Here is a 13,900-nt window from a genome sequence, read left to right as displayed (position 1 = left end):
ATCTTAAGAATAAAGTTTATAAATTCAATTTCAGTCATTTTATATGACAAAGGATGATTTGATTACATGTAAGTACACAGACTAATTACGCACAAAATTTTAAATTGCCTTATAAAATCTTATACTTTTTTTCTTTCCATTTTAAATTTATAATGTTACAATTTTAAAATACATAAATTATTTTAATTTTATAAAGATAAATTCAAAACTAAATTATTACTTATTTAAATAAATAAACTCACTTAATTAATTTTATAACTATATATTATTTATTTTTAAAATTAATTAAATAATATTTTATCTAATAATTTATTAAAATAAACTCCTCAATTAACACAAAACAGCATTTATTCATATCTATTAATGTTAGAACTATCCCATACTCATTTTTTTATAAAATAATATTTACAAAAATTTTGAGCATAAATTTTGTTTCATTTTATTTTTCAAAATATACACATTTCAACCTAACAAATACAATTAGAAAGTGGGCAAAAAACTAGAAAGAATCAAAATGAGAGAGAGAATTGCTAAAAAATATATATATATATATATATATATATATATATATATATATATATATATATATATATATATATATATATATATATATATATATATATATATATATATATATATATATATATATTCAACCACATATTGCACAATTCTAAGTAACATAGAAGTGTTTTTATTTTCTTAAAAAAAACTTAGAAGTGTTTTTAACTTATTTTTTGTTCTTTCTAGATATCAGATACATAACAATTTTGATCTATAATCACATATAAGGTTACAAGAAGGCAACAACAAAGCAATAAACATAAGCCAACATTAAAAGCAAAAGCAAAATCACAAACGAAAACTAAAGCAACAACAATGTAAATCGACTCAACCTGAATCTAGGTAGTTGAGGGTAGGGCACGATTAATGTGTAGGTTATCATGTAACATAAGCATTCCGATGATCAGGATGTTAAACCAAACCAATGACCAACAAAAATAGCCTGAAGAGAGGACAACTCTATGGGGCTAACTAAACTTACTTTGCTCCAACCAATCAAAATGAGCACATTATAAACAATTATCTCAAACTATATTAACAAATCAAGCAATTATACTAAATAAATAATCTGCAAAGAACATTTGTCACTTTCCCAGCAATCAAATTTAAAACTGAATTTTTGGTACAACATTAAAAAATAACTAAAAATCCCAAATTGCTTTGCTGCTGGTACTACTACTACTATTACTACCAGTCTCTTATTAACCAGTTATACTTGAAATTCAATAATACTGACAACAGTAAAAAATAATAACAAAACTAAGGTAAAAAGAATCAAACTAGTATACATCATCTCAGAATGAAATTTGAGTCAAGCATACAAACAAACGCACCTCTAGCGACCATACCTTGATGAGGACGAAGACGGAGGCCTTCTATCAAATGCCGAGAACTGGTTGCTGTTGTTGTTTTGTGGCCGACCATATCCTCTCCCCGATCCATAACCAGCATCCCTTTGTTGTTGTTGAGGTCCTCCATACGGCTGGTAAGTACCAGGAGGGTGGTTACTATTATTATTATATCCCCCATATTGTTGATAAGCATTTGGGTCAGTTTGACGAGGATGAGCTTCGTACATAGGGCGGTTATTGTGATAGTTCCCATCTCCGTAACCTTGTACAGGATATTCTCTTCTGCTTGGATCATACGATTCACGTCGGGGGGGAGGAGGATGGGGGGCATAGTATGGATCTTGAGGCTCGTAAGATTGATTGTAATTATAATTATTGTTGTTGTTTTGATAATGATGACGATGATCATGCCTATTATTATGAGGCTCCTGATGATACATGCGCCTATTATCGTCGTAGTTTGAGTGGGGTTGGGCATAACCGTAGGGTTGTTGGCTATTATACCCGTCTCTATTACCTTGCCTCGTTTGTAAGTTGTTTTTTACGAGTCGATGTGCAGCATCACCTAGTTGACGTCCAGAAAAAGAGCCGGGACCATCTTTCCTGGAAACAGAAAAGGAAAAATAATGAAATAATTCTTGCTGCAAATGATGCTGTCGTGCTAAACAACGTTATTTTAAAAAAACTTGTATATCTAGTGGCTTGTAACACAGGAATTTTTTCCATGTGATTAAAATGTTACCTGCCATTTTCCCATGGCCTCCTTCCGGAATCTTCATGCCATAAAGCAGGCGGAGGTTTCAGATCTTCAAATGAAACCGTCTGGGAAAAAATGAAGGATCGCGTTAGTTTGAACACTATATTATGAATTGTACAGAAAAAGAAAAAACAAGGGGCCAACATATATCACATATATTGGAAATAAACAAGTATTGGCCTGTTTTGTTATAGATTATTTTCAAAATTGATGATGATCTGAAAATTCAACGTTTGTTATGTTTGTTGAAAAAAATCATACTAATCTCAAATATAATATAATCATGATACAAAAGAAACAATAATCATCGTGAACCAAAAGAATAAAAAAATTACATTATAATTTGGATCATATCTAAAAGATAAATTGTAAACCAAATGAAGCATGTTCTGGATGATTATTTAAAAAACATATTTGATGTAATCCAAAAAATCTTTAACCAAACGAAAAAGGAACGCTTTCAATTTTGGCGAGTTTTCAATGGAATCGTGACTGACATAGATTGTGAAAAAATATGAGTTTTCAAATAGGCTCAATTTTTGAACTATAAGAGTTACACCTGAATGCATTTTAACACAATTTCATATGTGATCCTAAAGGCACCATATCTTAGGCTTCTTACCTCAACCCAAATCAGAAGCAAGGAATCACAATCCAATTAATAAGAGCTTGTTTGATATAGCAGAATGAGGTTCACAATTTTGTTTGATGAAAAGGTGGATTATTTGGGGTTACTTAGGTTAATGATTCAAATATCCTCTGTATTTAATATTTTAAAATGTTATAAAAATAAAGTAAGAATATTTAGTATTTAAGTGATGATGGGATAAGGGATTATTTGGGTTAAATCCAAATAATCCTTCATCAAACAAAGCCAAGAGAAGAAGCTCAAATTCAACACATGTCTGACAATGGAATTTTGTGCAAGTAGGACCTTTTTTATTTGACTAAAAAAGTATGGAAGATTTAGCAGCCAAAAAGAAATGCACATCAGAAAGATATTTATTTTACTTAAGTACCTTTTTCGGGAATATAACACCTGGTGGTGGTCGAGCAATATGTACATGTAATTCTGGAAGTTTGTATATTGCACATCTGACAACAGTACCATGAAAGTAAAAAATAAACAATATTAGACAGCTTAATTGAATCTCCTTACATGAAGCAAAACAATCAGGGAATTCATAAACTTACATCACTTGGTTGTCCATAATATCTTCCATCCCTTCAACAGGTGACCTGAAAATAGGTGGGCAGGGCTCTCCAGCACAGAGGGAGATATAACCATTCATCCCATCACTGCATGTAGTCCAAGATACATCAGAACATAGTTGAAAATGTCTATTTTGAACATGATGCCAGGCATTTGTTGAAAGCGAGAAGATGCATATTTAAGATCTATGTGGATGGAAAATTGGCACTTAGAAAACAATGTTCACTCAGAAGGTGAACCTTAGTGATAATAATTATCCACATTTCAGACATGAGAAGCGAGTTGAGTCCAAACATACACTAGAGCAAGAGGGCATAGAACCCATTCAAAAGACAGCACAAGAGCATGGAGATACCAAGAATACAGTGACAAACTGGAGGATTTATGTATACTGAGAAAGGAATTTATGTATACTTGAAGCTATTATTTGGAAAACAAGAGAAAATTTGTGTAACACTTTCTAGCATACACAGAAACCTAGCACATCCGTTTATACATACACATGTGGCACATTTTTCTATGGGAAACGCACCTGGCCCTTGGATCAATCTGCTCTTGTATTTCCATTCTTTCTTTCTGTGTCAGTTGTTTGCAACGAGCATCAAGAGAAAATATATAAGGTGAAAGAGGGTGAGATAATGCTACAAAGAGCATGTCGAACATGACACTGTTTCTTCGGCTCTCCTCCTCCTGAGTAGTCAGAAGATCATAGGTGGAAAAATTATCAAGCAAAAGAAACTAAATTCAAAGGTATCTACTTCCAAGAAAAATTCAGTCTATACCGTCAAAGTATGTTCCACTTTGGCAACTTCAGTGAGAAGGCGAACTTCATCAATAAAAGGTAATTTGGCAATACCCTGTAGGCAAGCAGAAGGAAAAACAAATTAACTATAAAAATGAAACTAGCCATTTCCTCAATTAGATAGAATCTCTGAAGCTAGTTTTTAACGGACCTGCCAAGCAAACCGCTTGCCATTCATGTCAACATCAAAATCTGTCAAAGTGATTGAGGGAAAGAAAATTATAAATTGAAATCAAATGTTAATAACGTGTTTCATACAAAGGATGAACAGTAAATACCAATAGGATAAAAATCAATAATAGGTGAGTTTGGACTAGTCATCAGTTCCCTATATTGCTCAGGAAGTGCATGAGAACTGCAAACAAAATCTGTTAGAACACAATAAATAAAACTACTATCAAAATAGGCACAGGGAAAGGAACCTTGCAGCTGGGAAGACACCCAAAAGCTGATTGAATGGTTTAAAGGGAGTTCCTAGTTCAAAACATATATTCAACTCTCCAAGACCCTTAAGATCAGATGCAAATGGTGCATAATGATAAGGGTAAAACCTGCAAAGCCAAAAGCACAGTATAACAGGAAACCACATTAAGCATGTAAGAAAATAACACGAAAAACAGGTGAGGTACCACAAAAGGCAAAAGTACTTATCAGGTAAAAAACAATATTTCCAGAATTAGGAATCGAACCCCATATGAAATCAATAAAGACACCAAGACAAAGAAAGAACAATAGGAGAACGCAAAACCAGATAATATATTTATTTTTTGAAACAGCAATGCGTACGTATTAAAAAAGAACAAATCACAAAATATGAAAGATACAAGCGCTAAAAGAAAAAGGCCAATCCAAACAAATGATCCCCTGAGAAGGCTAACAAAAGAGACAAAAAGAAAGGCCTCTACACATGAGGCCGAAAACCACCAAGGATGGCAATTTAGAACATTAAGGCACACAATAACCATCGGAATCTCTAAGGGAGCATTATGGAGTGGAGAGAGGGAGGAATTGAGGATCGGAAAATTTATGTTGGATAAAGAGAATTAACTCATGGAAATATATGTCATGACTTGTAATGAATTGTTGGTATTCTGCAGTAGATACAACTTACGCAATTTATCATTTATAACAAAAATTTTGGTTTCAAAAGTAACCATCACAACCAGATGCCAACAAAACATTGACCCGTTTCCTCCTTTGCACAATACATACCACATAAACAAGCATAAAACCCACTAGAGTAGCTCAAGTGGAAAGCGTAGACGTCTCGGGTTTGATTCTCACTAAGAACGCCCGAAGTGGGTTCATGCTAATTAAAAAAATATATAAAATAAAAAAATAATCGAGTACTAACAACGATTGATGAACCAAATCAAATCCTTGATCAGATTGGTCACTAAACTCCACTCATCTAGTCCTCAGTTTCTCTCATACTTAAACATCCCATTACGTAGGATCCATACTTTCATTACTATATGTATTGCCCACCATCTTCTCTTCATAACTCATTGTATATTATTTAGGGAAAAGGCTCAAATTGTCTATAGAACTTGGCCTAAGTGATTAAATCACAACTCTAGTTCTAAATAGCTCAATCAATTATTGAAATACAAGGACTCAAATTAGTCGCACTGTGATAGAATCCCTTGACAATGTTACATTTCCATCTGTTTAACACCGACCATCTAGCATAACTGGATACACACATACCACAAGTTACACTAACTACCAGGAATCACTTTTTCATGGTAGGTGATACAGACTTTTCTCTCATCTATTGGTGCAACACAGATGAGATACATTCTGGAACAATAACCACTCACACTTGGACAGTCTAGAAAAATGAGAGATCATACACACAAAGATGTAGAGAGCAGGTTATTACCATTGCCAAGAACAAACCCCTTCATAGTAATAGTGCATAACCCAACACAGGCCTTCAGTGTACTTCAAAACCTACAAAAGAATAAAATCAGATAAGCTGACTTTCAATCGCACAAGCATCATAATGTTCATAATTTAGTAGGAGGGATGGCCAAGAAGTCTAAAATTAGCGTTGGGTTTATGCAAAAAACAACTAGCTAAAACCATTAAGTTTTCTTTGAAGTTTGTCTCACTGAGTTCAACTGCACCAGAAGACTTTATCTATATGCAAAACACAATAAGGATAAAAGGGCACATATACATATGAATTATTCCTAAAGGCTGCAAATATATACATGAATTGTAAAAGGACAAATATACCCACAAACTACTTTAACTGGTGCAAAAATATCAACTGTCATCTTTCCGACATTAATTTATGTTAGATTAGAAAACTTAACAGTCATTCCACATTAAAAGGAGGGGCTTGGGTGTTAACAGGAGGGTTGGGTGTTAAGTTTTTTATTAAAGGAATTTAATGAAGGAAAGAAGATGTATGAGTATCTGTGCACCAGTTAAAGTATTCTGTGGTATATTTGCCCTTCTAAGCGTTCAGTTATATATTCGTCAATAAATGATTCAGTGACTGTCACCTCAATATGTTGAACCTTAATATATAGCAAAACCAGCCAACTAAGACTAATAACTATATAGCTCGTCAAGATCGCATTTCCAGAGTAGATGAACTAAGATCAATAATAAAAGATGAACCTTAATAAAAGATTCAGTGACTGTCAACCTCAATATGTTGAACCTTAATATATAGCAAAACCAGCCAACTAAGACTAATAACTATATAGCTCGTCAAGATCGCATTTCCAGAGTAGATGAACTAAGATCAATAATAAAAGATGTAACCTAACATAAAGTATTCCCACTAAGCATCACTAACAACTCTGTTTGCAATACTTACAACATCCCTGCGAATATCTTCTAGTTCATCCAAAGTATGTGCTGAAAATTTGTCCTCGTAGTATCTCTCTTTCCACCCTGGATCTCCTAATTTTATCTGATAACCAAAAACAGAAGAAAACAAGAATCAAACGGGTTAGTCCAAAAGAGATATAGGCAGCTAAGGCATCCAAAGCTTATGCATATAGCTAACAGAAATCTAATTTCATATGAAATTCCATGGATTCATAAATGATGCACCCATGAATTTGAAAGAGGTCACATAAGATCAGACCCACATATGCCTTCATAACTGATATAAGAAAATAGTAACCAAATCGAGACCTTGTCTTCTTCTGGATTCTCAGAGTTAAATAAGTCTGACTTTTCACGAATTATCTCCTTCAGCTTTGTCTTGAATTCTTCTTTGTTTTCATGAATCTGAAAGAGGAAAATGCAACCAATAAGCAGCAAAACAACTTAAAAACAGTAGCCGGTACTAATCATAATGGAACCTTGGGTTGGCAGTTGGTAAACCTCCAATCAGGACTAGATATCAAAAATATAATCTAATAAACAAATGCCTTATCAAGTCTTCCAAAATAACAATGAGAAACAACAGGAGCAGGGAACGTACATCTGTTTCAAGACTGTTCTCTACTTCCACAATAGCAGCGCCTATTGTAGCTCCAGAAGACAAACGAGAAGCTTTTTGAGGCCTGGCATGAGACTCTAAGTGTTGTTTTTTTATCTCATGTTCTGATGCACCATCAGTGATTTTCCCAGTGCTGCTTTCAGTTCTAACAGACGCAGAACTCTGTTCATATGGTGACGCGGCATGCCCTGAAGCAAGACGAGAACCATGAAACCTAGCAACAGGAACAAGATCCTCAGGTTGAAACTGAGGTTCTGCATCATCCCCTCTGTTTGCACGTGCTTTGGCACTTGCTTTGTCACGTTTGATCCTATCAGCTTGCCTCTAAAGTGAGAAAACAGTTTTTACTGAGATATAATGTTTCAGAATTATCACAGTTACACTTTTCAAAAAGAAATATTATCACAGTTACAAATTTTCTTTTCTGGGAAATAAAATCTTCACAATAAAGAAAATATATTACCCTCAAAGGAAAAAGACAGTGAAAACAAACAAAAGAAGATAAAAGACAATGAATGCAACTAAATAAACTATCTTCCAATGATTTCACAAGTTTTGCATGCATATCAAAGAAGGCCCAACTAAAACAAATTAAGACTTATGAAACTTTTTATACAGCAGTGAAGCAAGGGCAGCAGGAAGTAAAGAAAGGATAACATCTAGGAGATCTAATAAGTAATAACTAATAACAAACACTAAAGATGGCATACCATATAGGCAGAAGATCAATTGCATCTCCCTGTTGCCTCACAAACTAAGTGGTACAAGGAATGTGATATAAAAATATGAAATGGAAGAAAAGGACAATTTGATGTTGAATATGACAGACATAATTTAGTTGCATAAGGCGCACATTTGTAAACAGGAATATGATCTGGTGTAAATGGTAAGAAAAACTAACCAGATGCAATCGAGCTCTTTTCTGAAAAATCTTGTCCTCAAATGAACCCACTGCCTGAATGAAATGCTCTACTCTGCTTAAATTGGGCTAAAAAATAACAAAGGAGTAAGCAAGAAAGTCAGCACGTGAACAAGACTTAAGGATTGATATCAACATATTAGTCGATCGTACCTTGCTTCCATCAGTGAGATATCCATTCAATGACCTAAATTCTTTCTTATATACAGAAAGAAGCAAGTTGATTGCACCCTGTATAGCAACCAGATTTAAAACAAATCCCATTAAGATCAGTAAGAAATGGTTAGACAAAAAAGGATTAATTATCTAGAGGGAGAATATGTTTGATTGCATCATATCACCTAAGCCTAAAGGATTTCTCTTTTGTCCTAAGATTGCTAAGAAATTCTCTTCCAATATTTGTGACTCCGTTACACATGACGATAGTAGATAGATTAGTTTAGTAACTCATATGAAGTCAGATCATTTACTTCATTATGGGCCACCGGAAACATCTCTATTTGTTATCTCTGCTTCTTCAGACATTTCGAACAAAATCTTAACAAATGTAATCTTTGCATTACTACCAACATGCATAAACTAAGAAATTGTATTCATTTTAAATGGCGTTTTACCAAGATCGCTCAGTAAGGTATTTAAATCTTTGTGCAGGCATATGGAGACTTAATTGCAACAATAATGATGAGTACTTTATCATTTTACATCGTAAAGATGGATGCAGTCATGCAACCTCAATAACAATCCTCAATGTATTTTCTTCAATAATAAAGAAAACAAAAATTTAAGAGTGCTCAAGAATCAAAATAGCTGCAAGATGTACCTCCCGAATCTCCAATGTTGGCATATGGGGCAAAAAGTCATTCCCAACAAAGAAACACATGAAGATGAAGTCATCAATAATGCGCTCTAGATCAATATCAAAAGGAGGATTGGGAATTCTCATCTCATATTCCAAATATTCTCTAAGGGTCCAGATGTGGACAAACTGCACAATCCACAAATTTGAGTTAAGCCTACAAGTGGGAGAAAGAACAGCGCTAAACGCCAAAAACATCATGCTGTCCAATCAACAGGACCAGAAGTGAACCTGGAAAGGTTTCTTTGGTATAATTTCCGCACTTTCCTTCTCGTCAAATTCACCAGCCTTTCTCTTTGCCTTACCCTCACAATTAGCAGCCATATGACCCATTTGACCACAAAGGAAACATTTGTCTTGTTGTCCAGGAATAAATACAACCTGATAAATAAGATATATCAGGAAGGATTGACAAAAACAATAGCACTAAAAGAACAAACAAAACCACGTCTTAGTATAAATAATTGAATATAAATACCAAAGGTCTCAGGTTCGATTCTCACTAACACTCTGAATTAAAGGGGGAGTCATGAGTGTGTGTGTGTGTGTGTGTGGGGGGGGGGGGGGGGGGGGGGTTCATGCTAGCCACCCCAGGAATAAACCCAGGTCATAAAAAATATAATTAAAATTGAATATAATAAACACAAAAGATCCAAGGAAAGAAAAATACTAGTCAAGACTTCATAAAAAATATTTATAAGTGCCATGTTTCCTTCAGTGTTGAAACTTAAGGTTAACTAAATTCCTAGATGATGAAGACCAATTGAATGCAAGAATGTTAAAAATGATACAGTGAAACATCTATTGATAGGAAGATACAAACCTCTCTTAGAACTGAAAAATGAACTTCATGAGTAGCCAATGCTAACATTATTAGATCTGCATCCTGTTGAGCAAGAAGGAAATGAGCAACAAAGTTGTAGTGTAGCTTTATAGCTAGAGATTCACAAATTCAAAACATGTTGAAGAGTGCATACCAGACCATACAAACAGTGTCGTGTATTTGGATCAAAGCCAGGAAGGTTTCTCTGCAAACGAATATAAGACATGATCTTATGTTCTCCTTCACCAGGAACATTTGCATCAGAAAGTATAACCTGCATAATATCAAGACATTATTAAGTTAGAACTAGATTCATGCCACTGCTCTCATGCACAAAAATGATTAGGATGATATTACATCAACGTTGGCCTGTTATTCCAACATCAATAAGACACTGCATAATGCAGTTGGGCCTTATTTCCAGAATACCTTAGTGGACTTCCATCCAGGGTCATTATTCAGCCTAAGATGAACATAGTACTGCAGGGCTACTGATAAAACAGCCATAAATCCAGTTCCAGGGGTGATAACATTTGAATCTATGAGTTCTGATTTCAGCTTCGAAGGAAGCGTCCTACCTTCCTTCTCAAACTCCTCCCTTAACCTATCTTCTTCAGCTGCCTAAGAAAATAAACCATCCGTAGAAGTCAAAATGTGAGACATCACAATGAGAATATAATAAACTGGATGAAGGAAACATACAGCGTCAGCTGCATCTTTCGCAGCTCTAAAACGCCTTGATCTTTGTTGGTTCATTTTTGCTCTTGGTGCTACTCCATCTGCCAAACATACAGAGTACATGACAGTCAATAATCACATTTAATGTAACTGACTGAAATGCTTCAATCTTATTACTCACCAATAGCCATGTATAGGAGCTTTCTCGGACGCACCATGGCAAAAATTCTATCAATGTAATCAAATATGCACTCAAAAACCTCATCAAAAGTGACGGGAGCAGGCTGTTCATGCAAAAAAGACAGATAAATATTCATTATGCATGAAATCCTCCAATTCACTACAAAGTTTCAGACTACCAAACACATGCATATATTTATATATATATTCAGCACATTACCCGGTCCTCAGGGTGAAAACAGGGATGAATAATCCCATTCATGTCCAGATACAAATTATCATACTCGAGGTTGTTAGGATTAGGCTTGCTGGTATCGATAGGAATCTTAATTCCCTCAATTTCAACCGGCTCTTCCTCGATCACGTCCACCACAACCATCGGATATTTCTCCGCCAACCACCTATAAAAAGCAGGAACTCCCATTCTCGCTCGAAATGTGAACTCCGCGAGCTTCAAAAGTCTGCTTCAATAAATGTATCACCGATTGAAACAGCAAAACTTATATATATATTATACGCAAATTTGACTTCTAAGAGACAGAGCGGAAATGATGGAGTAAACCTAACCCTAACAGAACTGAGAATCTAAGCAGAGGAGATACAGAGAGAGAGAGAGAGAGAGAGGGAGAGTTTCGACCTTTAAGAACCAGCCTGAGCGTCTCAGGGTTGCCGGGCTTCGTTAACGGACGACCTAGGGCAAGGAAATGATTTGTATGACGTATATGACCCGCCCGAATTCAGTAAATACTAAGAATGGACATGTCACAATTTCAACACATGAGAGGGTGATTTTGTATTTTCAGACATACCAAGTGTAAGATTCTTGGTTAAATAACAATAAAATAAAATAAAAATCAATCTAATTTTTTTTTTTTCATTTTCATAAATATAAAAAAAATTAAATGTCAAATATTTGGGGTCGTTACTAGAAAACAAAGATTTATTTAGCGGTTTCAAACTTTATTAACTTATTATTTACTTGTAATTTATAATAAATATATAAAATATGACACTTATTTAACCACCGAATTTTAACCGATCGAAGGTTTTAACTATTGAATTTTATAGTATCGATAGTTAAAATACTCAATTCGTTGATATTCAGTAGTTCGATTTATGATATAGATCTTTTATTTATTTATATAGGCTCAATTGTCAAATTGAGGCTTTTTATTGGGGCAATGGGATTTCGAACATCTTCTTTTAAATCTCATAATTTGGTGTTCCTTATTTTTAAAGTTATACAAAATGAGGCGGTTTCAAACACCGTTAACTTATTATCTAGTGACATCTATAAATAAATAAAATAATGTCACTATTTTAAATATCAAATTTTAGGGAATTGAGAGTTTTGATAATCGAATTTTAAAAAATCGGTAATCAAAATTTTTAATTTACTAAAATTTAGTAGTTAAATTAGTAAATTAATTTTTTATTTATTTATAAATATCACATAAATAATTAGTTAAGGACCTTTAAATATTGTTTTGTTTAACTTTAACCCTAAGAAGTCTCAAAATGTGAAGTTCGAAAGAAAATGTATGAAATATCAACTGTTCCCAGTAAGGAGCCACAATCTGACAATCTAACATATTTGTTTATAAATAAAATTTAAACAATAAGTTAACGACGTTTGAAACTGTTAAAATAAACCTCATTTTGTATAACTTTAACAATAACGACTATTAAATTATGAAGTTAAAAAAATATATATTCAAAATCTCAATTGACTCCTATAAGAAGTCCCAATTTAACAATTCGGTAAACAAAATGTAAAAAAAAATTTAAATAAAATTTTAGTTGTGCTTTTCTTAAAAAACTAAAATCTTGTTCTATTTACATTTTGTAAATGTATATTTAATGATGAAAGGATTTTGAGTTACTTTGTTTATGAATGTAGTAATTTAAATGTAAAATATATGAACTAATTGGATATTAAAGATAATAATTAAAAATGATATATCTGTTTATATATATAATAATATTGAAGTGGAGACACTTGTCCTAATATGATAGATAATATTTTTTTAATTAGAAAATAAAATAATAATTTATTTTCTATTTATTTATATATTAATTTAAATATTCTTAATATTTATTTAAATTATGAAGATCAATAATTATATATATATATAAGTCAATACGATAGGATAGGATCAGTCTTTTCAATAAAGATTAGGGTCTGATTATTGTTAACCGTTTATGAAAAACGATTCGATGAGAATCATGTTAGGGATTAATATTTCTTTCTATTTTATGCAAATCCTTCGAACTCTTGAAACAGATTCAAGGGCGGAAGTATTCGTCGGATTTGAAGCTTAAACCAATGAAAGATGAAAGACATAAAGTAAAGAACACAACATGTTGTTTTATGGATGTTCGGAGCAAACCCTCCTATGTCACCCCTTCTTCCACAACCGGAAGGATTTCACTAAACTCTTTGAATCAAATACAGCTTACTGACTAGCTAACACTCTGTTGAACAGAACAACCTCTGTTCAACTTACAATATTATGAACAATATCTCTCAGCTAGATAGTGTTTTGATTTTTCTCTCTTAAACTAAGAAGATGATAGAAATCAGTAAGTGCAAGAGTAATTCGATAAGACAGTTATGTGAGCAAGAAAATCAGTGATTCGTCCGTTGTCCTTGAGCATTTATTTGTAGTAGAAGGACACCAACGATCGAATCTTCTTCATAGACACGTGACAGACATCCATTGGAAGGTCGCCCATAGGACAAGAGTACAGTAGACTCTGAGCAAATGGATTGTGGTCGTACCAGACTGGT

General features: G+C 33.5%; 1 protein-coding gene across 2 annotated transcripts; it reads right to left on the bottom strand.

Annotated features, from left to right (window-relative positions):
- Nucleotides 1–1,095: 1,095 nt before the first annotated feature.
- On the bottom strand, nt 1,096–11,881 carry LOC124924033 (5'-3' exoribonuclease 3-like). Of its 2 annotated transcripts, XM_047464068.1 has the most exons (24): nt 11,747–11,881; nt 11,330–11,570; nt 11,111–11,213; nt 10,954–11,030; nt 10,681–10,872; nt 10,406–10,525; nt 10,252–10,314; nt 9,660–9,809; nt 9,393–9,557; nt 8,726–8,803; nt 8,555–8,641; nt 7,636–7,977; nt 7,344–7,439; nt 7,021–7,116; nt 6,070–6,140; nt 4,607–4,735; nt 4,463–4,539; nt 4,336–4,376; nt 4,165–4,239; nt 3,915–4,072; nt 3,364–3,468; nt 3,189–3,264; nt 2,155–2,234; nt 1,096–2,015 (listed from the first exon to the last, which is right to left on the bottom strand). In XM_047464068.1, exons 2-24 carry the CDS (start codon nt 11,531–11,533, stop codon nt 1,397–1,399), a joined length of 3,204 nt encoding a protein of 1,067 aa, XP_047320024.1. In that variant the 5' UTR covers nt 11,534–11,570; nt 11,747–11,881; the 3' UTR covers nt 1,096–1,396. The 2 variants fall into 2 exon arrangements, with proteins under 2 accessions (XP_047320024.1, XP_047320025.1); XM_047464069.1 differs by lacking the exons at nt 11,111–11,213; nt 11,330–11,570; nt 11,747–11,881 and having other exon boundaries at nt 7,021–7,113; nt 7,341–7,439; nt 10,681–10,868.
- Between the last annotated feature and the right edge of the window lie 2,019 nt (nt 11,882–13,900).

This window comes from Impatiens glandulifera, chromosome 2, assembly GCF_907164915.1.
Source record: "Impatiens glandulifera chromosome 2, dImpGla2.1, whole genome shotgun sequence".
NCBI lineage: Eukaryota > Viridiplantae > Streptophyta > Magnoliopsida > Ericales > Balsaminaceae > Impatiens > Impatiens glandulifera.
The sequence above is the reverse complement of the archived record's forward strand: the minus strand, read 5'-3'. Positions and strand labels throughout refer to the sequence as shown.

Bases quoted from the DNA above. Each gene is read 5' to 3' on its own strand.
- LOC124924033 (XM_047464068.1), bottom strand. From the start codon at position 11,533: ATGGGAGTTCCTGCTTTTTATAGGTGGTTGGCGGAGAAATATCCGATG. The intron at 2,235-3,188 runs GTACTTAAGTAA...ATTTTTTCCCAG, and splicing joins GTGTTATATTCCCGAAAAAG to ACGGTTTCATTTGAAGATCT. The intron at 2,016-2,154 runs GTAACATTTTAA...TTCTGTTTCCAG, and splicing joins AGGCCATGGGAAAATGGCAG to GAAAGATGGTCCCGGCTCTT.